Source organism: Chenopodium quinoa, unplaced genomic scaffold (genome assembly GCF_001683475.1).
Source record: "Chenopodium quinoa cultivar QQ74 unplaced genomic scaffold, ASM168347v1, whole genome shotgun sequence".
In the NCBI taxonomy this organism is placed as follows: Eukaryota; Viridiplantae; Streptophyta; class Magnoliopsida; order Caryophyllales; family Amaranthaceae; genus Chenopodium; species Chenopodium quinoa.
The window spans coordinates 4,046,883-4,073,221 of NW_018743218.1; the positions used below are offsets into that span (position 1 = coordinate 4,046,883).

Here is a 26,339-nt window from a genome sequence, read left to right on the forward strand (position 1 = left end):
TCGAACTTCAATGACAGCTTTCAGAATACCTCAATGAGGTATTCTCAATCAAATCGAGAGGACTAGACAGGCGGCATGTCCGCCCACTCTAGTCCTCAGATGTTCCAAGCGGCCCCGTATGTGCCTCAACAGCCATACATGCCGTATGGACAAACATATATGCAGCCTACCCTCTTCGGGGGGAAGCGGCACAAAATATCCACCCTTTGGACTGATAAATCAGGCGGTTCAATCTGATGAGAATTCAGATTCAAGGACTGTCTAATGAGGTAGCCTACATAAAATTTTTCAAAGGTTTGAAGGACAGGTCGACCTTGTCAGAAAGAGGGTAGCTACCCTCCAAGAGGCACTGATGGAGGCGGACGCCTATATACAGAAGACCGAGCTTTGTAACATCAGTAAGCAATCCGACTCAAAGAGGTTTGACAAGAGAGAGAGTCGACCATCACAGCCGGCTAAGAAAGAATAAAAGAAAATAAAAGAAGTCTGGGTGGCTGATACTACTAAACAACCATCCCAAAAGAAAAAGAAAGAAGCAAAAACGCACTCCCCAAAGTACGATTTCAATAAAGACAGTTACTCCATCCTCATGGAGATTAAGGATCGGGTCACCATTGAGAAGCCGACCCCTATGAAAGGTTCCACCAAAAATGGGAACAAAAACAAATGCTGCCACTACCATGAGGATATTGGCCACGACACCAACGAATGTTATAGCCTCAAGCGTCTGTTGAACCGCCTGGCTGACAAAGGGGTACTCAAGTCCTATGTTCTGAGGTCCAAATTTACCCTATAAACTAACACTAGGCAGCCGTCTAAAAAGAAGCCCCACTCTGCTAATAGTTCGGATACTGATGAAACTCTGATCTATACCATAGTAGGCGGCTTCGCTGGAGGCGGCCCTACTATCCGGGGTAATAAAGACTATGTCAGGCGGCTCAATGTTAACTCAGTCGACGAGGGACAAACGTCCAAGGACTCCTTCCCTGAAGTCGTTATTACTGAGGATGACAAGGGCAAAATCAGGAGGCCGCATGATGACCCTATTGTCATTAAATGTAAAGTGGCCAACCAAAGAGTTGGCCGGATCCTCATTGACACTGAGAGTTCGTCTAACCTCATCAGTCACAAGTTCCTGGCCAAGCTCAGGTACAAGCCTGAGATTGTGTACCCAGTCTCTCATCCCTTAGTGGGATTAGGGGGAGGTGTTGTACATCCGGTAGGTCGAATAGACTTGCCCATTCGTCTGGGCGAAAAAGGGGAGGGACGCCACATGGTGGTTCTGTTCTTAGTTGTTGAAGAGCTGACGGCCTATAACATGATTTTGGGACTTCCCACCCTGAATGAATCCAAGGCTGTTATCATTCCTTCTCTTATGCTTCTCAAGTTTGAAAGGGATGATGGAACAGTCGGCTCCCTACGAGGAGACCAGAAGATGGCCAGGGCCGGGAGTGTTACCTCTCTGATGTCAACCCCACTATGGTCGCAGCCGGGCCTAGTGGAGAAACTATTAACCTTGACCAAGTCAAGGAAGCCGCGCCTGCTGCAACAGCAGCCAGCAAGAAGAGAAATGCCAACCAAGGTGGCCGAGAAAAAATACAGGCAATAACAATTATTGACCAGTGAAAGAAAGGATGAACTCCGTCCCCAGCCGGCTGGTGAGCACATGAACCTCGTTCTGGATGACTCTCGTCCTAAACGAAATGTCAAGGTGGGGACGACTGCTTTTGCTAAGCTTAGTGCAGAATAGCACAACTTATTAAAACAATTCAAAGAAATCTTTTTCTTTGAGGTGGACGAGATGCTAGGCATCAGCCCGGATCTAGCCGTCCACAAACTTGTTGTGGATCCCAAAAAGAAGTTGGTAAGGCAAAAGAAGAGAAACCATGGTGAGGAAATAAGCCAGGCGGCATCCGCCGAGGTAAAAAAATTGTTAGATGCTTGGTTCATTCGGCAATGCTATTTCCCTGATTGGGTTGCCAATGTTGTTCTTGTAAAGAAGCCGAATGGAACCTGGCGCATGTGTGCTGGCTACACAGACTTGAACAAGGCATGTCCGAAGGATAGCTATCCTCTCCTAAAGATCGATAGTCTGGTCGACTCTACAGCCGGCCATGCCTTGATGAGCTTTGTGGATGCCTATTCAGGCTTTCACCAGATACCTTTGTGGAAGAAAGATCAAGAAAAGACAGCATTCGTCACTAATTAGGGGTTATTCTGTTAAACTGTGATGCCGTTTGGTTTGATGAATGCGCCTGCTACCTTCTAGAGAATGATTAATACAGTCTTCGTTAATCAAATTGGAAGGAATGTGGAGGCATACATTGATGATATGATAGTCAAATCCAAACCACAAACGAACCATCTTACAGACCTCCGAGAAACATTCGCCACACTCAGAAGGCCCCAGGTCATGCTCAATCTCAAGAAATGTTTTTTTGGTGTTGAGTTTGGGAATTTCCTCGGATTTTTGATTGATCAAAGGGGGATAGAGGCCAACCAAAAAAAAATATAGGAGGTCATAGACATGTAGTCACCCCGTACTATAAAAGAAGTTCAAAAATTAACAGGCTGTCTGGCAGCATTAGGGAGATTCCTCAGTCGGTCAGGCGACAAGTGCCTCTATTTCTTCCAAGCAATAAAAAAGAAGACTATGTTTGAATGGGGGACGGATGTAAAGGCGGCCTTCCAAAAGTTAAAGGAACACTTGCACTTTTTGCCAAGGCTTGTCAGCCCTCTGTCAAAGGAAGTGTTATACATGTACTTGGCCGTCTCTGATCATGCCCTCAGTGCCGTTCTCCTTGCTGAAAGAGGCGGTTGCCAGCTCCCCGTCTATTTCATCAGACATGTCCTGAAGAATGTTGAGTTACGGTACCCCATGGTTGAAAATTTTGGCTTGGTCCTCTTCATGGCAGTTAAGAAGCTGAAACCTTACTCCTTGGCATATTCGGTCATGGTCTACACTGACCAACCAATCAAACGGCCACTGACAACCATGGAATCATCCGGCCGAATGATTAAATGGACGATCAAAATGCAAAGCTTAGAAATTTTTTTTGAACCATGGAAAGCAGTGAAGGGGCAGGCACTTGTCGACTTCATTGTTGAAATGACTAGGCTGGCTGATCTAGAAAATCCTGACCAAGTCTGGAAGGTATATGTGGACGGGAGCTCCACAATGAACGGTTGTGGTGCATGCGTCATATGTCAGTCTCGTGAAAGGGATAAATACGAATATGCACCACGGTTCAAGTTCCAGGCCTCGAACAATGAGGCAGAATATGAAGCCCTACTAGCCGGAATCCGCATGTGTAAGGCGGCTGGGGCAAAGAAAGTGGATGTCTGTTCTGAATCACAATTGATTGTTACCCAATACCATGGTGACTATGAAGCCACACATCCGGCTATGATCAAGTATCTACAGGCGGTCAAAGAAGAGGCTGGGACACTTGAAGAATTCCACCTAAGTCAAGTGCCTAGGTCCGAGTATAACAAGGCGCATGCCCTCTCCAAATTGGCATCATCCGCCTCTTGTGACACACCAAGGTCTGTTTTCCGGGAAGTGATGGAAAAAAGAAGCATTGAGGAGGAACCCATTGGAGTCCTTGATCGAAGCTCAACCTGGATGAATGGCATCTGGGCATACTTAACAGACAGCACCTTGCTGGATACTTATCCAGAAATGATCATAATGAAAAAGCGTGCGTCTAACTTTGAAATTCATAAAGAGGAACTTTTCAAGAAGGGCTATTTTCAACCTCTTTTGAAGTGTGTTACCCCAAAAAAGGGCCAAGAGGTCCTCGAATACTTGCATTCAGGGTTCTGTGCCTCCCACATAGGTGGCAGGACCCTAGCAAAGAGAGCCAGGCGGCAAGGCTACTTCTGGCCTACCCTAGAAGAAGACGCCATAGAGATGGTGAAAAAATGTGACAAGTTTCTAAGGTTTGGCAAGCTCATCCATCGTCCGACCACTGACCTGACGGCTATCCATAGCCCTGTACCATTCTCCAAGTAGGCAATGGACATTCCGGGTCCCTATACGCTTGCTACAGGATGAAGATACATTTTGGTTGCTGTCGACTATTTCACCACGTGGGTAGAGGCGGAGGCAGTCAAAGGTATTAAGACAAAGGACGTTATCTCCTTCATTTGGAGAAATGTAATCACCCGGTATAGGGTGCCCATGTTTATGGTCTTTGACAATGGTCCTCAATTTGAGACGCCGACTCTCAAGAACTGGTTGGGAGACCAAGGGATCTCTCACTGTTTTGCGTCAGTCGGCCGCCCCCAAGCAAACGGCTAGGTTGAAGCCTTCAATAAGTTAATCTCTGATGGCATCAAAAAGAAGATTAAAAGAGCTGGCGGCCTATGGGTTTATGAGCTACCGCAAGTTCTATGGGCCATCAGGACGACTGAAAATGGGGCGACTGGTGAAACTCCATTTCTCATGGTTTATGGGGCAGAGGCTATTCTGCCTATTGAGCATTATGAGCCGACTTTTCGAGTCATGCTTTTTGACGAAAAGGCTAACTGGGAAGCCATGCGACTATCATTGGACTCACTTCCAGAACGCAGGGGCAATGCGGCTTTGCGTCATGAGATCTACTGTCTGAGAATGACGAGAGTTTACAATAAAAGAGTGCACAAGCGACCCCTAAATGTAAGGGACTTTGTGTTACGAAAAATGGAAGCAGTCGGTAGGGCTAACAGACAGGAAAAGATGATTTCTAATTCTAATGGCCCCTACCGAACCTATGAAGAAGTTAGAGGCGGAACCTACCGCCTGGAAACACCAGAGGGCAGGAAGTTAGCCAGAACTTGGAACGTAGACAACTTGAAAAAGTACTACTTCTGAGATTTATAAATTATTTGTACATTAAAGCATATTAATAAAGCTTGCAATTTATTTCTCAGTATTTTTTATTTGTAAGTCTCCTCCAAGGGGGGAAAGCCGCCTCTGTAATACACAGTCGACCTTATTCACCTACTCTAACATGAGTAAAAAAGCTAAGTCTAAACAACTTAGCAACTATGTTCTTTTCTGAACAAATCTAATAGGTCAATGGCCGGATGGTTAACTTGAGGCCCATGGCCGGATGATCCTAAAAAAATTAAACTAATACGTCTATCCCAAACTTGAGCAGGCGTCCGACAACATCCATCTGGGTGAATTCGTCGTAGAGAGCATCTCCCATTTGCGTGGCACATTGCTCTATAAACCTAAAACAAAAGGCCCTGCCGAATGTCTCTAAGACAACCTCGCAGTCGTTAGACATGAGACGAAGATAAATGTACCGCTTACTTTAAACAAGCGGTAGACAGTTAAAATCTAAGTTAGAAACTGCCTGCTATTGCTTGGAACAATACAATCGGCATAAGCTGAGTTCTTGGCAGCTATTTGGGTAATAAGCTAAGTCTAACTTAGCAAATGGAAACACAACATGCGGCCACAGCCGACTGTTTCTTCTATTTACTCAAGTTCAAGTAACGGAGACTGATTAACCCCAAAGGTTAACCCATAGCCACCCGACCAACCTAGCACGAAACTAAACGGCACCATAACAGACACCATAACAGACGGCCAATTAACACCCAAGAAAAAACTAAGTACAAACTTAGTATATTGCGGTTTACTGTAAGGCTGAGAGGTGGAATCAGACGACTCACCACCCACCTCTTCTTCATCATGGCCTTGCTCCATGATCTTGTCATTGTACTCTCGGGTACATGTGGCAAACTGATTCTTCCAGCTGTCATAGTTGGTCTCTGGAAAGAGAGCCGCCCAGGTCATCTCCATGATGAAGTTGGTGTCCTCCATCATGTTCTTGACCAACGCCTGCTTCTTCTCATCGGCCCTTGAAGTGTATTTTTTGGCAAGCTGGGTCTCCTGGTTGGCCAGCCGCTGCTTCAGTTTGTCTACCCGAGTGCGGAGGATGGCTGCTTCATTGTCCGCCTCCTTTAGAGGCACGAGCTCAGCCTTAAGGTCCGATACGGACTTCTCCAGTTCTGAGATCCTCTTCTGGGCCGCCTTTAAGTCCTTCTTGACCTGCAAATTGGAAGACGCCTGATAATAGAGTATAACAGTGGTCAGAATTTTGTTTTGTGCAATCTGGAACATAGCTTTGTCAGAATCAGAGGCGGCCCGGGCCTTCGCAGCCTTTACCTCTTTGTTCTGTTTAGGGGCTTGTGGAGACCATACACTCGCAGCATAGACTGTACTCGGCCAAAACATAGTCGTCAGCTACAGGCAACTAGGAAATTATTTAAACAACAAAAAAGAATTTTTTACTAAGTGTACCTCGGCCAAGAGAGCTAGGATGGCTTCAAGGTTAAGGGTGCCGACTCCCTTAATAAACTTCCTGTCCTCGACAGGGATGACCCTCATCATGGACCTAGCCACCTGAACCAGTTCCGTCCTTTGAGAGACATCTGCACAATCAATACCTTCTAAGTACTTGGTGTAAATTCAGCCAATAAACCGACTGCTCTCAGAGGTGCTAGACGACTACTAATTGAATTGGACCCTCAAAGGTTAAGGGAAAGGAAACAAGTCTTTGATACCTTCAGCAGCCGCCTCCTTCTCTTCTCCTTCCCATGCTGACTGCCAGTAGGGACGGCTGGAGATTTTGGAGGTGGGTTGCTTCCTGGCCTTAAGGCCACATGTTTCCTGGCTCTCCCAAGGGTCGTTACGTCACCAGTCGTCTGTTTCCTAACTTTAGGATCCGGTTGGGAGGAGGAGGAAGGCTTTGCTAAGTTTCCATGCGAAATAACCACAATAAGTAAGAAGCAGGCGGTAGAAAAGCTAAATGAAATCCGTTCAGTTGAAAGTTCACCTTTGACTCCTGCACAATAGGCGATTCTTCAGTAGGTTGCTTGCCCAAGATGGCCGATCGGTACTAGGCAGCAGCTTTCTTTTAGGCCGAGAGCTTTTCCATGGCTTTGTCTTCAAAAGATGATTTAAGGAGTTAGTTTGACACAAAATAAATAAAGTTTCACAAGACACTTGAACAGGCGGTCAGCTACCTCTCGGCATCTCTTCACTAAGGCCACAGGCGGCCAGATATGTCCCATCGTATAACTAGTTATACTTGGGAATATAGTTTTGAGGAATGAACTCCCTTGCCCTAGTCTCGGGGTTCGCCTGGATGTCTACTTTGAAGAGCCCTCTGTCAAGGATCTCCTCCTTTGTTTTACGGGGAACAGGCGGTAGCTCTAAACCGCCTGTTAGGAAAGGTGGGTTCTTGTTCCACCTGTTAAATTTTTGTTCCTGACTGTGTCAGGGTTGGAGACGATGTAGAAAGTGTTCCTCCAATCTTTCCACTTGTTCTCCTTCCCCACAGTCATCATATAGCCCTTGCGGCTAGACAGCTGATACTAGCCGGTCCCGCTTATCTTCGGGGTCCGGCTGAGGTAGTGCATATGAGCGAATGCCTCAAAGCTTAGCTCTACGTCATGCATTTCACAGCCGTCAACATATCCCAAGATGTTGAACCAAGAGTTTGGGGCTAGTTGTCAGACACCTAGCTAGTATCTGTACAAAATATTCTCTACAGCCGAATATAGAGGAAATCTCAGGCCAGCCTTAATTGCTACCTCATAAGAGAAAAAATAGGCGTCCCTGTAGTTGGACTGCTTGGGCCAGACTACAGTGTCCTCGGCATCCGGCGTGCAAAGGACATACCCATGCCCCATGACATGGTCAGCTTTGAAGCTCCCAATTTTTTCCGCCATCATTTTTTTCCTGCCTGCGGGAACATGATGATAGTAGGCAGAATATTGCTCTCAGTTGGTGGCAGACGGCTCCGCCCAGTTTGCTCCTAAATCTACTGAGAGGGACTCTTGCGCAGTCTCTAGCAAAGAGTGCCTCTCTTCAGACTCATCCGAAAATTTGTTTGAAGTGCTTGGCTTAGAGTCGCTATCTGAGCTCTCAGATGAGGAGTTCGCTTGGTGGGCTAGATCAACAAAGGCTGGCATATCATTTTTAACCTCCTCCCCTGATTCGTCTAAAATGGAATCACTAGGGGTACTTGGGGCACTAGGCGGCACGTCAGACAATTCACTGACATGCGCTTAAAAGGAAGAACCATCTGAATTTGTCACCCTTGTCGTTCTATTAGTTCTGGTCATGGTGTCTTGCACAGACACATAGACAGTCGGTCTTGGGGCAGTTCGCAAAGGGTGATCCAGCAAAGGGAAGTCGGCACTCCTAGTTCTAGATTCAGCCGTCCCTGGTGACCGGCTGATCACTAACCTAGGTCGTGCCGTGTGCTTTTGGGAAACCATTTTCAAAAGAAAAACAAAGAGAAAGTACGAAAAAATAAAAAGAAACAGGCGTTTACCTTTAGTCGGTGAAGATGAAGGCACTTGAAAATCTACAGCGGCTGTAAGAGTAGGCGTTTGTAAAAACAGGCGGTCTTATGCAGTCGGAAGTCGTTTTCTCTCAGAAAAAGACAAAGCTCTCTGGACTTTTTGGAAATGTCCAAACAAATGATTTGGACATCCCCTATTTATAGGAGGGTGAATTTCAAGGGACAGTACAAAAAAAAAACGGTAAAAACCGTTAGCCAATCATAGCGTGACACCTGTCACAGGCGCCATATGGCATGCTACGTCACCCCTGTGAAGGGAAAATGATTAGGGGATTTTTCTCCCGCCACGTGGACCAATGGAACTCTGCCACATGTCATCCACGTGGACCAACCAGAGTCTGCCACGTGTCACCCTGTCAAAGGTCCAAGGTGGACCAATCAGGCCACGACACATGGCAGGTAGATAGCCAAACAGGAAAATGGCCTCTAACAGCCCAAGTCCCTAGGCAAAGCCCAGTCAGTCCTAGGTTTACTGAAACCTAGTACTGGGCACGTTTTCCAACACCCTATAAAAGGGAGATGTTCCCCCTCAGGAACACACAATTAATTCCATTCATAAATACATTGAGAGAAAGTCAGACACCTGACACCTCGAACTGAGCAATTACACACTGCATATACTCTCTTGGAATCCAAGAGAGACCTTTTACTTTCCGCAATTTACTCCTCAAATACGTTCTAACTTGATCGTCGGAGGCGGAACTCCACCCAACCGGAGTCTCCGTTGTTTTGCAGGTACAGGCGTCCAGAGACCGGTCCCGGAATTGTAACTCTCCCGCAGGACATCAAAAAACCCCGAAATAAAGATGACAATAATATGAACATTTATCAGAAATCTAATGCTCGTCTATTAATATGTTAATGATCATTTACTAATACACTAATGAACATCTATCAAAACGAAAGTTAACATTTATCAACAATTATTTTCCACACTAACCTAATTTACATTTCAATAATATGACGAAATAGATCAAACTATCCAGAAAAATGGGACAGCAACACTCTATTTTCAATTATTTATGTCTAATAATTATGTAATACTAGGTTAAAATCCCGTACAATGTATGGTTGTTAAATATTTTTGACAATAATATTACAAAATATAAAGTATATAAAAGATATTCAAAAATATTTCATTTAGGTATATATGGAATATGATTGTCAAGCTAGAAAGAAAATACATAAGGTATAAATAGTTTACTTAAAGATTTTGCAAAAAAATAAAAAAAAAAAATGCGAAAAAGGCGGGAAATTTTTTCACAAGGTAATGACAAGTGTCATAGAAGGATTTGCTTTTAGTATACGTTAATAGATTATAACACACTATAAACTAATTTTACACAAGAGTACATCAAACATTGATATAATTTAACCAATATATTAAGATTTTTTTCTATCATTTGACAATCAATTTGGGGAAAAAATTAGAGTAATCAAATCATCATTTGACAATTATATCAAACCGCTGAAAATGAAAAAAAGAAAGAGAAATTAGTACCTCATCAATGATTTGTGTCAACAATGAAGCTCCCATGAGGTGACATGAATAGATGATGATTTAACTTCTATCATGGAAAGTATGAAGGTTTTAAGAGAGAGAAAATTGAGGATGAAGGTTTTTGGAGATATAAAATGGATATGATGAAATTTTCTAGAGAGAGAAAATGAAGGATGAAGGTTGTCGGAGATAGAAAATGGATATGATGAAATTTTCTAGAGAGAGAAAATGAAGGATGAAGGTTTTTAAAGAGAGAAACCATATAATGAAGTTTTTTAAAAGATAACAATGGTGATATATGTAATTTTTTTTTTTTTTTGGAGACTTTATTTGGTTGGGAGGTAAATTGGTGGGGGAGAGGGGAGGGGGTATACCTACACCAGAGGGTAGGCATTAGTAACTTGCTTGATTCTCTTGTCTTATAACATAAAAAAAAGTTTTAAAAAAACCCTTATTATATTGATAGAACAATATTTTTTGGTTACTTTTTATTGTATTTGATGATGTTTTTTAATATATAAACATATATAATTTTTAAATGATTCATTCAAATATTTTCTACATATATAATTTTATTATAAATACTCTTTTTTTTTCTTGCAATATATATATATATATCAACTTTTATATATTTTAATTTTTTTTTTGGTAATTCTAATACAATCACTTATTTACAGTTTGTAGATTTCAAGTATGCTCCTGCGTGTTTTGACCTGAGACATGAGACATTGTATGGGCTAATAACTTCTCTGTCTGTCCATTAAAAAATATAGTGCATATTTGTACTTTACAAATTGTTATATGTGGTTAGCCATATGGTGTGACCACTTCTCATGTAAGGCAATAATTAAGTAATATGGGGTCACAGTGATGAGCAAAGAGGATTACCTTGACGTATGTGGGTTACTTAAATGAGAAAAAAGGGGTTACTCTCTTACATAAGTGTAATCATTCTTTCATTTTCTTAAACAAAAAAAATAGGGGTTGCTCTAATGAACATACTCATATAATGAATTGAAGTTATTTTAATGGACAAATGGGGTTACTCTTATGGATAAATGGGGTTATATACATAAATAAAGAATACTCTTATAAACTAATGTGACCACACTGTGTGGCTAGCCATATAGACAAACTGTTTGTACTTTCGTTGTCAAACTTAAAATTTTTGACAAAAAATCTCATTAATAATTATAAGAAATTTTGATAATTACCACCTACTATAGTTCACATTTTAGTAATTACCATCAACATAATTATAGGAAAATGCGAGATACTGTTAGATTCGTCGCGACATGTAGTTTCTACAATATTAACATTTTATAATTTTTTTCAATACACATCAAAGATATTTGATAGTCAAAGGTATGTCATCTTTAAGACTGTTGTACAAAATGAAATAGATTCTCCCTAACTCCCTTCATCTCATAATGTAGTTCTCTCTTTTCATTTTCGGTGTCCTAAAATGTTGTTTGCATTTCTTTTCTATCATCTTTTTAGATGATTTAAAATGACCTATATACCCCATTTTTAAATTTTTCATATAAATAAATTGCACTTACTTTTTTCTTAGTTTTTTTGCCCATACTAAAGCCTTGTTTACTTCACCTTAAAAAAGTAATATTCAGTAAATATAATTTTAGTTCAGCAAAAATAAGTTCAGTTCAGTAAAATAAGTTCAGTTCAGTAAAAATAATTTCAATTCAGTAAAAACCAATAACTTTAAAGAAGAAATATAATAGAAAATCAGTAAAAATAATTTTAGTTTATCAAAAATAATTTCAGTTTAGCAAAAATAATTTCAGTTCGGTAAAATTAATTTCAGTTCGGTAAAAATAATTTAAGTTCAGCAAAAATAATTTCAGCTCAGTAAAAATAATTTCAGTTTAGCAAAATAAGGTGAAGTAGTGAACGGGGCCTAAATGCTTTTTGGATTTTCCTACATTGTTCATTATTATTATTGTACTTTTTTTAGAATTTTTTTTGCTTTTAGATTTTTATTGATTTTTATGTACTTTTACACACTTTTCCTTATGTTCCTAAATTTTCGTGAAACTTGAAAAATAGGATCTATATATATTATGGATCGTAGGAAGCACTATATTATGAGACTACGTGAAAATAGGATAGTACACTTGGGTGCATCATGTACATAGTGCACTCGGTTAAACAAAAAAGGTCGGAAAGAATATTCAAGTGTTTGATAAAGAACATATTTGTGTTTGACAAAGAATATACCTGCAATATGTTCTTTGATTGTGATCAGTGTGTTCTTTGGATATCAAGTATCAACTCTATGTTCTTTACACTATAACTTATGTTATTTAACATATGTTGATTAAACATGTTTTTTGGGTTTCAATAATACAAAGTATGTTCTTTGAATTTGGCTCGTTTGTTCTTTGAGGTAGTGATGCACAAATTTTATTTTTATTATCATATGTCATACTTAAATTATTTTTATTATCATATGTTCTTTGAGTTTGATCAGTGTGTTATTTGAGTATGAACTATATGTTCTTTACATTATAAATTATGTTCTTTAATTTTAACATATGTTCTTTACAATATAAATTATGTTATTTGGTAATGCATGTTCTTTATCAAATACAAACATATGCTTTGTTAAACACAGGATGTTCTTTCTGCTTTTTTGTTTAATCAGGTGCACCATGCACATGTGTACTCGGGTCCACAGATCTATGATTAGAGACTACGGAGGGAGTAGTTTAGTTTAGAAAATGAGATCGAAAGAGAATTGATATGGTGCATGTACTTCACATTACTTTATTACCCACCATAATAAATTATAGACATAAAGACAGATGGGAGTTCCTATAAATCGATCTCACCGTTTCCAACATTATTCATACAAATTTCATCACCAAATAAGTATTTCCACAGTAGTAAGTAAGTTGCCTGAATATTAAAATAAGTGAGAAGAATGGCAGGTCTAAAACGTAAGCTAGAAGGTGAGATAGAGATAAGAGTTGCTGGAGGTGATGCTTTCCATGAATTATTCCAAGAGAAGCCTCATGACATCGCAAACATTCATCCTGAGTTCGTGTAAGGCTGTGATTTACATCATGGTGCTTTTGGTAAACCTGGATCTAAAATTTGCTGGAATTATACTCTAGGTAATCTTCTAACCTAGCTACTTACAGTATTTACCCACCATTTGCTTCGTATGTAATTAAGTTGTTCTGTATTATCTTATACTTTACGAAAAATTAGTATTTATCGATCCCAAAATATAGTGTATTTTATTTTACACGGTCTATGCAGGGGCAAAATCAAGGTGGGGCTGGGGTAGGCCATGACCACCCCCTTGATTCAGTATAAGAATTAATTTCTCATTTATTATGTGTCTTTGCTTCAGCTCAATTGGTTTAGTAAATGAGTAGAATAATTTTTTTTCCAAAAACTTTTAGCTCTAAATCTCAAAAAGGGTTGTATATGATCCAACGAGAAATGAAAAATTATATTGTGGAATAAAAAAAATATATATCATATTTGATCTTGGCCACCCTAATATAAGATTTTTGGTTCCGCCACTGGATCTATGAAAATAATGAGACGTATGTTTAACTATGAATATCGCTGTAATTATGTATTATTAAAAGTAAAGATGGCATTGGGCCCGGCCGGCCTGAAGCCCAGCATGAAAAAAGCACGGCACGACATGGTACTGTGTGTGTGGGTCGTGGGTCGGGCATGGGCCGCCTTTATTTGGGAGAAGTTCAATAAGGCATGACAAAGCATGCTAAAATCAATGTAATTTTTCTTAGGCACGCAAGCCCGGCACGGCTCGACACGATGGCACGTGGGCCTGGGCCGTGTACGGGCCAACCTTTTGAAAACTTCGGCTCGACACGAAGCTTGTGGGCCGAGCCATGGGGCGGGCCTAACTAATCTAAAAGCACGTGGGCTTGACACGAGACACGACCCGACATGACCCAGAGCCATATTTAATTAAAAGGGATTGATAATTATTTGAAAACTTATTTAAGATTTTTATTTTTTTGAATATTTTAACAAAAGACTAAATTAGACTTGGATATTAGAGGTTTGTGGTTGAAACTTGAAAGTTACATACCCCTTTGGTTCCACAATAATCATGCATCCACAATAATTGACACACTTGACTTTTTTTTACTATTCATTTATTCATGTATCAATTTTGACTATAGTTTAGTTTTTTTTTTTTTTTTTTTTTTTTTTTTTTAACGAATAAATTAATAGCAAATTTCATCATTTAAATTTTTTTAAGATGTGTATTAATGTAAATTTTCATAAATTTTATTACATATTCTCCCTCTGTTTCATTTTGTTGTTCCTATTTTGATTTTACATGTTCTTCCAGACTTAAATTTGAGTATTAACATCTTTTACTATGTATTAACAAAACTTATAAAAATTGAATAATAAAACCATACATTGAGATGAATATAACAATATCTCACATAACTATATATACTAAATATATATTAATGAGAAATTTTTGTTCAAAGTTCTTAGAAATGGCCATGAAAAGTATAAAAAAAATAAAAAATAAAATAAAATATATGAACAATAAAAAGAAACAAAGTGAGTAATTACTTATACAATATTAGGGTCAAAATTGTGCATTGGGAAAATAATTGACAAGATTGACTATGTGATCAATAATTATGAAACAAATGCAGTAGAATACAAATCCTCTAATAGCATATTCCCTCCGTCCTTAAAAATTTCTCTTGTTTTTCGTAATGCTTTTTTTTTCCCTTGAAAATGTATGTTACTGAACCTTGTGACATTGTTATCACGAACATGTAATGGTTTATGTAATGAATAAGTTTGATGTTTGGTTTGTTATGATTGAGCTAGTACATTTCTATAAATGTCCATATTAACCAGATTTAAGAAATTATAATCTTGTTCCACAAAATATAACAAGCGCTTTTAAGCTAACACAAATATGCAACGGTGCACATCCAAGTCCAACATGAGTATACAAATAAAATGCTCACTAGTGATTAGTGGATAAGTAAAGGCTATAGAGATCTATATACTACGTATATTACTCCCATGTAATTGGATCAATGGAAGCTCTATTTATTGGGTTACTTTCTAGTCACATATAGGATTGATCTACAATTATATTGTTTGCCCACGGAATAAATTTTATCTTTTTTCGCGAAATTTATTTGACTAGAGCACTTATTCTAGTCATTGGGCATAACTTACCTTTCTGCCATGATGCGAAATAATTGACATGAGAGTCAATTATGCTCAAAATTGCTTTCATTGTGTAATGTTTTTAGGGTTATGACTTGTGAAGAATTTTAATTTTTTATGAGGAAACAAGTAAACACATCAAAGATTTACACTTGATTCACTAAACACAATATTTTATAAAAGCAAGGGTTTCAAGCTCAATCTCACACAAATTTTGTTAAGATTGAAAAGCAAATCACAATGATCTGAGATTCCTCACAAAGATGCAAGGGAAGAAAGAAAGTTGTCATTCAAAAATTAAATTTGGCATCAGTTTTTGTACAAGGGTTTTCTTCTCCTTTTATATATGAAGCCAACAAAACCTACCAGCTTAAACTTAAAACATAACTAAAAAAAAACGTCCAAAACGAGAATACAAAATACGAGCTAATTAAAAAGTAAACCGGAGCTGCCTACAAGTTTGAGTGAAACATGGGTCGATTCGTGCAACATAGCCTGAAACACTTAACCTCTTTCGGATCACTTATAAGTGATAACTTCTTCTTTTCTCTCTCAAATAGGAACATATAACCTATTGACAAAAATCACTTGGACTCTACTTTCATATCCAAGAGATCATTTTGATTTATTTTGTAATGAAAATGATATTTTTGTTTGAAGGTGAGTAATCCATTTTTGAACAAGTACTAGCTAGCTTTTTTGTATTCACCATGTTTCCTTGTCAAACCATCAAACGCAATCTCAAGAAAAAAAAATTGTAACAACTCGCTTTTTCTTACAAGCTTTCAAGGAATGATTACTTCTAAACTGTTTGATATAAAGAGACTTTGACCTTAATTAATTACAAATTAAATACAAACACAAGCCTGAAATTACAAACTTAATTCAAGATTACATTCCTCGAACCAATAGCAATCAAAAGATTATTCTAATGTAGTCTTATGACTTTTGACTACCACAATTTTTTAAAATGGACGGTTGAGTTTATTTGATTATTTATTTTTAATTAGTAATTTTAATTAAAAATAATTTTTTAATTATTTTAAATATATTTTTATCTTCCAGAAATTATTTTTTAATATTTTCAAATTCTGAAAATAAAAAATATATATAAAATAATTAAAAAAATAATTTTAAAATAAAATTACTAATTAAAGATAAATTAAAAAAAACAAACAATTTCAGCCGTCCATTTTTAAAAAAAAGTCAAAAGTCACAAGACTACATTAGAATTTTCAAGCAATCAAAATTATTAAACTCAACACATTACGTAGAAATCTCTATTGATTCTAGCCTTGAGCATTAACAATCCTGCAAAAACAACTTACAAGTATGTCCACGCCGCGAAATAGGTTAAAAAACAAAATCAAGGTAACCAATATCCACACCGCGTAACCAGATATTTTTTTGGTGGCTCAAAGCATGCTTTCATCACACATGCGCAGGCACTCAATTGATCACACATATATTCACAACTTATAGTACATCACAAGCAAACTCTCAAACATTCATAATCTACACTGGTTCCACGATTCAGTAAAAAGTAATCAATCTCAAAATAACTCGTTCTTGAAATATACTCTCCTTGAGAAATAACTTGTTCTCCAAATTAATACATACAACCATATGATTAAATCAAATCTTCAACCATTTTTAAAAGTTAGGGGAAAGTGGATGAGAAAATAAATGTATACAAATTATGCACATGTAATCTAATAAAAATTCAATCCATGCAATAAAAGACAATTTTCTTTTTGTGTAAACGAGCCAGAAATATGTGAGCCAGCAGAAATTGACCTATGATACTTGTGCATAGAGGTGGGCAGTGTGCCGTGTCGAGCCATCGTGGGCCGTGCCTCGCCGTGCTTGCAACTTGGTGGGTCATGCCGTGCCGGACCACCACTTGGCACACCCCAGCCCACGGCACGGCACGACCCATATGCCTGGCGTGCCGTGCCGAGCCGGGCAGCGGGCCGCCCAGAATTTTTATTTTATTTCAATCGATATATATTTTTTTTGAACAACTTTTAAAAATGAGTATATTTAAATAAAATTATGTTTATGTTTTTGTATTATTATATTATTATTGTTTTTTACTATTCTTATTTTTATTATTATATAGTTCTTTTACTCTTTATTATTATTTATGTTAGTTTTATTATTAATTTATTATTATAACCGTTTTATAGTCGTTTAATGGCTGTTGGAAGCAACGAAATATAGGTGTTTTGCACGGGCCGCGTCTATCGTGTCGCATGCCGTGCTGAAGGGCCATGTCGGCGGGGCGTCCTACGGGCTAAATATCGTGCCGCTCACCGTGCCATGCTCGTGTCGATTTTTCAAAATTATGTTCACGACACGGCCCACTCCTCAGTCACCGTGTCGTGCCGTGCTGCTAACGGGCTTGTGATGGGCCGTGCCACCACCGTACCGTGCTCGTGCTGCCGCAGTCTAGCACAGCCCATGCCCACCTCTACTAGTAGTAGTTGTGCGGTCAATAATTGAAAATAATGTCCATGCATAATCCAAAACTCACCGAAATGTATTTCATGTGGAGTTGGGTTTGTATTAGGCTTATGTTGGGTTGAGCCATTTTATAACCCGACCCATTCACCCATCCGCAACTTTTAATGCCATCATGCATGCAATCATGCCAAATCGGCAAAGTAAGTACTTGAATTTGACACATACTGACACGCATTGATTGACGATAACTGATTAATAATCAGTTTACACACATGGAACCTTCGTCCAAAATAAAGCCCACCCCAAATGATATCAAAACACTGCCTCCTTTTACATTATTGTAAGCAACCACCAGATTCATTGTTTCTCACTCTCCCACTTCACATTCACTCTTCTTCCCAAAAGCCCACATTTACACTGCAACTTCCACTTTTTTTTCAGATCTAATTGCCAAAAAAAAATTACAAAGTATGTAGTTTTTATTGCAAAAAATAATGGGTTGATTTATATTTTGAGTAACAATGATGGATTTTGCTTGGTTTGAACCAATGTCTAGAAGAATTCCAAGGAGGGTTTGGTTAGGGTACCAAAAATCAATGGGTCTCCTCGTGGGTGGAAATCACACCTCCTCCAGGTTCTGTACTCGTTAAATTTCATCAATTTTACCGTCTTTTGGCATTTCTATTGATTATTTTCACTGAATTTGCGAAGAATTAGAGTTTGATTCTGATCTTGTTTAGTACCCAGATCCCATTAAATTGTGGGTCAGGCTTAATTGCTGAAATAACTGCTGTAATTTTCCCCAAATTTGTGCTTCGAATTGTTGAAAATCGATGATAATTATGGGTGGGGTGCATAATTTCGGGGGTTTGAAGGCTGTGAAATGGCAAGCACTTCATGGGTCATTAGCCAGACGATTGGCGATCCGAACTTTAATGGTTGCTCTTGTCATTTCCATGTTGCCCCTTTTGCAACTTGTGATTGATTTTGATCCTGCAAAACCCATGTATTTGAACACTGATGGATGTAACACTGAATTGGGTTATTTCGGCCTGAATTGGATTGTCGGCCGGGTTCTTAAACCCATTGCTCCATTCGCATTGCCACATCTGAGATCTGAAATGTGTCAAAATAATGTAAATTTGACTATTGATGTGGTTAGGGAGCTTATGGGTAAGAATTTGCTGAATTATGGATCAAAAGCTCTTTGTATTGGGCAGGGGACAGCATCGGCTGTTTCAGCGTTGCGTGAAATCGGGTTTTTGAATGTTGAGGAGATTCGGAGGCACCCTTTTTTCATGCTTAAGCAAAAGCAAGTTGTTTGTGAGCTTGATTTCGATGACAATTCGTTTGATTTTGTCATTGCGAATGACCTTAGTAAGGTCTCGGTTCCTGCTGTCCTTGTGAACGAAGTTGAGCGCATTCTCAAATCCGGTGGGATTGCTGCTATTACAGTGGATAGTGATGGTTCCAATCACGATAGTTTGATTAGGTCAGCAACTACAGTGTCGTCGTTTCTCAAAAGATCCAGTGTGATTGATGTTGTGAGCTTGGGCAGCTTTACTTTGGTTGCTTTTAAGAAAAGGGGTAACAAGCTAGGTTCTTTTGAGCAGTATCACCTACCGACAAACTGTCCCTCTATCAAGCGCAACAAACCCCTCATGAACAAAATTGAACCTTTAGTTGACAAGAAGCCCATGGTACACAATAAGAAAATTGAGTATCTACCTAATTTGGTCGGTGTACCCCTGAAGGGTAAAATGGTTTATGTCGATATGGGTGCAAAAGAAGCTGCAAATTTTAGCAATAGCAATTGGTTCTTGCCGTCATACCCTATTGATTCAAAAGCTTTTAGTGTTTACATTGTCGATCATGATGCCTTGGTTATGTCTTCCCATGTGAAGTGCCCTGGTGTTACCTTCATCTATCACCCAGCGTTGGGTGGAAGTGTTGTTAAAGATAAATCGAACACATTCAATGATGGTGAGCCACTCCTAGATGATGAAGATTTCGATTTCCTTGTTTGGTTCAAGGAAACTGTAGAACTTGCTGATTTCGTGGTCTTAAAGATGAATATGGGAAAGGCTGAAATGAAATTTCTCTCCGAACTGTTTGAAAGTGGAATCATTTGCTCTGTTGACGAACTGTTTCTGCAGTTCTCCAATGCTGATTATGAAGATAGTGCTGCTATTGGTGAAAGCCATATCAACCTCTTTAAGAACCTGAGGAGCATTGGTGTATTTACCCATCAATGGTGGGGCAACTAAATTATCAAAAGTTTCAGTAAGCTCGTGTTTTGCCCATCAATGGTGGGGCTGTTAAATTATTAAAAGTTTCAGTAAGCTCGTGTTCTGATTTCAGCATTTAATAAAATGCCTCCGACCTCTTAGTATATTGAGGCGATGTTGTGTGGTAAACTTTGTATGATGTAGTTTAACCATTGTGTTGACCATCATTATGTAATGTGTATCTGCAATCTGTAAATGGTTGAGATGTTGATGTATGAGGTGCATTCTCTTATTTGTGCTGTTGCAGGTTGATGTGGGATGGCCATTTAGCGCCACAAGCAGTCTTTGAGACGCTATATAAACGGAGTACTAATTAATTTGCTTAACAAATTTTTAATTAGACAAAGTTAGTCACATTAGAAAAGTTCGAGCCACATTAGGTTAGTAAAAGTAAGTTCAACCCAAATTACCAAATATATATTGTGAAAATTTTGTTTTTCTGGACAAGTTTGAACATTTCATCAAAGGAACAAGTTGACAAGATAAACATAGTAATCACCAATATGTTATTCAAACTTTACTATATTACTTACAATTAACCCCATCAACTTATGTGTGGAAATAATTTTAGTGTCAAATACTCGTTCATTCCTTTACACAAGGCACTTTTGATACATCACTTTTTTTTTTCTTTTCTTCTTTTTTTTTTTCAGGATAAAAGAGCAACAAAGAGCTCTACAATTAAATATATAGAAATCGTAAAAGTAAAAAAATAAAAACAAAAAAAAAAAAAAAAAAAAAAAGGAAAAAATTGGCAGCAACCAATCTGAAGAAGTCAATAACCATTAAGCTACTCAGTTGCTCGTTTCTTCTTCATTCCCATTATTGACTTTGATCTCCAGAAGCCTCTCAACTGGTTGCCGGCATATGGGGCAACGGTTAGTCTGAAACCTCAAAACTTTTGCACATCCACTACACATACACTGCAAAAGGAAAACGGCGCAAACTTCAGTACCCAAAGGCCGACAAATAAAAGTACTGTAATTTATATGCGGTCAATTGTGGTATTTGGAGGCAAGCACACGGCATATTGGCATCCCTGGCTCAATCCAGTACCCAAAACAAGAATATCCCACACCAAGTTCATACAAAAAAAGATAAGCTTGTGAGGGTATTGTGTGATTGCCACCAGGCTGTGTGAGGCAGGCATGCCTTAAAAAAATAGAAATTCATTGCAATGGTCTTGTGTAGCTAAGGTACTAACTAGAAAGAAAAGACAATTACCATATGCCGGCATGGGAGAACTGTTGTATCTCTAGGCTCTGATAAGCAGATAACACATTCTTTTCCAGGGTCATTTCCATCAAAATCACTTTCAACCGAGTTCCCTATTCCATATATTTCTTGTAGCTCGTACCTCATCCCATTAACCCACAGAATCTGCTTAAGCACCTTCACTTTATATTCCCCTTTGTCTTTATCAAATACTGCTTGAGTTATCTGAGAGTTTGTGCTGCCAGGAACAGGCTCTCCATCAGCATCTGTTAGATTAGCTGGGCAGGCATCCGCCTTTATCGCTAAAGGATATACATCTACATCCTGGAGTAATTCAGCCTCCTCAAACATAGAAAAGGCAATCCCAGTTCCAGAAGGCTGTATGAAGTTTTGGCCTAAGCCTTGCTCAAAGTGTACAATCACCGGAGGGAGAATGCTTTCTTTCGTTGGTGTCAGCTTGCAATTTTCACCTTCCTTTGCAAAGAATATTATAGTTATGCTGTTTCCAGAAACCACAATAAGGGAACATTGTCAGTTCATAATAGGGTGATGATATCATTGGATAAAATAAAAGTTTAAGATCCTTGAGGAACAGATTAAAGAATAATGATACGTGACAGTCAACTTTCTGTTCCACCTTAATTATTTGAGTTTCCTCCATTGACTAAATTCATCAACTAAAGCAAAGACAGTACACAGAAGAGTAAAATAAGGGCAGGTTTAACTAGAAATACTAATTTTAGATATAGTACACTTCTACTCTTCCTTAAAGCTTTTTGGAGACTATATTAAGAATGTGGTGCCTATTTTAATTGACAGAATACAGGAAGAAATAATGTTGCCTATTTCTAGAGGAAAAGATGTGCATATTTAGAGTTCTGATGTCAATGGAAGAATCTGTAACAGGTTTTCAGAGCAGAATGTATTTGTCTGGTAACACCATTCTTTAACAAGAGCACATCAAGCAGAAAAATCAAAACATATCTAAATAAACTAAGATTTCATAGTGGTTAGTCAAATTCCCTTTTGAAATGACAAAACTATTCTGCCTTCATCATTAATTACCCATCACCAATACCATCAAAACTGTCACAAAAGAGGTCAATAATTGGCATCTGGATTGAATTTCTGGGACCATTCCATCCCAGCCCAAAGCACACAATGCCTTAAAAGTCAGTCAAATTCCTTGCAACTCTCATACATGGAATTTTAAGCCCAACCATTATACACCTGCGTCACTAATACGAAGGAATAAAAAATTAAAAATGAACTACTTTTCTCAGGCCATTACCTGGACCATGTTAGTACGTCTTATTCAAATTTCTCCATTTATATCACCAACCATGAAAATAAGTTTACCTCTCAAAGAAAAAGTTAATAAATAAAATAAGATACTCAACAGCCCCACCTCACCCCCAGCAGCTTTTAATAGAGGGTATAACAAGTACACACTGTTCATTTGGTCTTAAAATAAGGGCCTTCCACTATATAATATTAAAAGTCTTAATTCTTTAGTCTTTAGCACTCTGTTCTACATTATCTACTGGGCTTTTCATGGGGATATTGCAGATGTGAGATGTTTATATTTAAATCTTAGCGTACAATAGATAAAACTCTTGTCTTGAGCAATCTACTATCAAACAGAAGATTGAAGTCTAAAAACCTGAGGGATGTTTTGTTTTTTTTTGCTTTTTTTTGTTTTTGTTTTTTGGGACTTTTTTAAGAATGTCAGAACAAAGTACAAAGAGAAGCCAAGGTGTCCAAACAAAGTAACTGAGAAAAACACTACCACAAATTAGCCCAATTATTTGGAATCTACTATAAAGGAAATTTTGAGAAAACCCCAACCACCATAGCTCATAAATAAGAGAAGCAGCAGGCTTTAGCTTAGAGTGACTACATTATTTTATGAGCTTCAACAACAAAGCTGAAGAGTTTTTTGGTCACTCTTGTAAAGGGTGAGGATAGAGTGTGGAAATCACTATGCTGCAAGCAGAACAACAGTTTTTTATAAGCAAAGCTATGAAATGTATGAACAATATGTGACTTCCACTAACTGTGAAGACTGAAGAGTATATGTAATACAGCCACAACTGCCGAGTACAAGTCTCCAAAAACAGGGTCGAAGGAGGTTTTAATGTACACCAGCCTTGACCCTACCTTAATACAACAATCCAAAGGCTGTTGAAAAGGCCACTTCCAATAGGTCCAAGAGAGTATTATTTCCACATTTGGGGTCCCAAAAGGGACTCAAAATATTAAATGTAAGTAGCTTATATTTTGGAAAACGGTTAGGAAAAACGTACAAATGAATGATAATGACAGCAATTACATTAATAGCGATAACAAATAGAATGACAACCTAATGTCAGGGAAAACTATGATAACAACCAATAGTTACATTGGAAAAAGAGCAATTGCACAGAAAGACTGGATAAATCACTATACGAATAATGACAGCAATTTCATTAATAGCGATAACAAATAGAATGACAACCTAATGTCAGGGAAAACTATGATAACAACCAATAGTTACATTGGAAAAAGAGCAATTGCACAGAAAGACTGGATAAATCACTATACGAATAATGACAGCAATTTCATTAATAGCGATAACAAATAGAATGACAACCTAATGTCAGGGAAAACTATGATAACAACCAATAGTTACATTGGAAAAAGAGCAATTGCACAGAAAGACTGGATAAATCACTATACGAAAATTGAAGGAATAGGCACACAAGATAACAGAAACATGGAATTATCATTCCACAAAAATACCAAGCATCTATGCATTGTTAAATACTCGTATATTGTTAGACTATTCTTTCAGGAAAAAAAAAAAAGTTGTATAATATCATTAATCACCATAACTTTAACTCCAGAGTTATTTACAGATGCAGCAAGTCTTACTGCCTACTCGAATATATTAGAAATATCACTATTATAAAGACTTTAAATTCCAAACTGCAAAGAAACTTCAAAGAAACTAATAGCACATTCAGGCTATAGGAGAGAAAAGCTTCAATGAATGGTAGCAACGATGATTAAATGCTACTAGTTGAAGAGGATTCCTCCTGTAAAATAACAGGAATGCTTCACATATACAATGACATTTCTGCTGCTCTAATCACAGTAATGGATCTGATAGTTGTGCATGCTGAGAATCCATAAAGCTCAACTGAGCAGTTCTAATCCGACTGGCTTTAAGGTTCAAATTTTCAATTTCGAAAAAAGATGAAGGGTAGGACACACTTCTCAAATCACTCTAAATAAAGTAACTAGAGCTAATGGATAGACCTAGTTTCAATCTCCTCCTCTAAATTACTTTCACATCATGGTGATCATGCACCTATATTCAATTGCTGAATAACAAATCACTAAAGTTGCCGACCAAACTTATCAACTCAAAAAAACATTCAAAAGGCTTCACCAATCTTAGCACTCATAGCTCATATAGAGGATTTGTTTACCTAAACTCAAGTAAGACAACCAACTAACAATCACTATACAAGAATACATAACATAAGGTTTTGCACAACTGAAAATTGGGGGAGCTTCAACACTGTATAAATCAGATCAAATCATAATTAGAAATGTTCAAAGAACATGCAGTATAATTATGATAAAACAGCATACACATCAAAAAATGAAACATAATAAGTACATAACTTATGTTAGACTCTTCAATTCACGTCTCAACACACCGACACGAGCATGGACACTAATACACTTCATAACCTAGCATCCGAGTTCAAGATACATAGATTATAATAAGAAAATAACAATCATCAACACAATTTCATAACAAAACATTAAACTAAACATACATAATATAATTCATATCATAATCAAAACCAACACCAATCAAGAATTAGACGAAAAATTAAATTAAAACAAAACCCCAGAAAATATATTATACCTTCCAGCAACAGTAGCATCAAAAGTGAAGGCAACAAGAAATTTGCCAGGATTCTCAGAATCACGCTCAACCCTCAAACTCTCCTTCTTCAAATTCACATCATTCCTAATAGTAACCGCCTTTTGATGTTCAATATACGGCGTAGCCGGAGGCGGGATCATGGGTCCATAATGGTACCTCCCAGCAGTCCAATTAGCATGATGGTGGCCCTGGTGGTGGTGATCATACGGTGCTGGCAACGGCATCGCCGAAGAAAGGGCTGGTGGTGGAGGTGGATAATATCCGGGAGCCGGTGGATGATACTGGTAATAGCCCGTTGAAGGAAACGGTGTTGCCGCCGCGAAAACGTACCGATTGCCGGTGATCTCCGGTTGCGGTGGCTGAGGTGGCGGTGGAGGTGGTGGGGCTGGTGGGTGGTTTCGACGGCTGTTTTGACGCCGTCGATTTCCACCGTTTCCGCCACTGCTTCCGACGTTACCCATGATTAATTTCTGTAATTTTATTTCGTGAAATTATGAAAATTAAAAAATAAAATAAAAAAAAAAAAAAAAAAAAAAAGAACCCTAAAAATTGGGGAATAATTAGGGAGAATTATAGGTAGAGGAAAACAATAAAATTGTGGGGTTTCAAGAAGAGAGTAGTAGCACTCTAACAAGAGTGATCGGACAAGAAGAAAAGAGAGAAGAAGTGGAGGGAACAATCGGCATTTTTATAATTTTGATATTAATAAATTTATAATAATAATATTAATGTTGGTTGAAAACTTGGTAATGGTGGTGAAGTGGGGTTGCTTTATATGGAGTATTATGATATATTATTGGAATTTGGTTTGATGATTTTAGGGAAGAAAACACTTTTATGAAATGGGTATTTGTCTGTTTACCTTGTTGGGTGGAGTGAACAGTTTTTTGGTGTTGGGAATTACCTGGAATGATAATTTGGAAATTTGCTACTTGCCTGTTTCATCCATCATTGTCAATTTTCTTTGTGTATGATAGAATAGTTTGCTGTTAGCCTGTTATACGAGAATTGATAGAGAGAGGAGGTGGTAGAGTCGTAGAGGTGATGATGATTTGTATGGACTTTGGGCTATTCAATGTGATATGATGAATTGATTCAATTTGAGTTTGAGTTTGGGTTTGTGTTTGTGTTTAGTTATAATAATAATAATAGGTTATTAGTAATTTGTAATTTGTACTTTGTATTAACCTCGTGGATTCATGGGGTGTTAGAGTTAGCAATCCTAAAAGTCCAACACGGATGATACGACTAGAAGATATGAGGCGGGTTTGACTTTGGGTTGTGAAGGAACAAGCACATGAACAATAAGAGGTTCACGGGAGATGGGGGTATCCAACTCC

The 26,339-nt window shown here is 38.2% G+C and overlaps 2 protein-coding genes across 2 annotated transcripts; one reads left to right on the forward strand and one right to left on the reverse strand.

Annotated features, from left to right (window-relative positions):
- The first annotated feature begins 18,395 nt into the window (after nt 1-18,395).
- On the forward strand, nt 18,396-19,820 carry LOC110734714. The gene has a single exon (XM_021914853.1). The coding sequence runs from the start codon at nt 18,396-18,398 to the stop codon at nt 19,818-19,820; it is 1,425 nt and encodes a 474-aa protein (XP_021770545.1).
- Nucleotides 19,821-20,330: 510 nt separating this feature from the next.
- Nucleotides 20,331-25,880, reverse strand: LOC110734760 (probable E3 ubiquitin-protein ligase LOG2). The gene is made up of 3 exons (XM_021914908.1): nt 24,979-25,880; nt 21,066-21,555; nt 20,331-20,764 (listed from the first exon to the last, which is right to left on the reverse strand). Exons 1-3 carry the CDS (start codon nt 25,458-25,460, stop codon nt 20,636-20,638), a joined length of 1,101 nt encoding a protein of 366 aa, XP_021770600.1. The 5' UTR covers nt 25,461-25,880; the 3' UTR covers nt 20,331-20,635.
- Nucleotides 25,881-26,339: the final 459 nt, after the last annotated feature.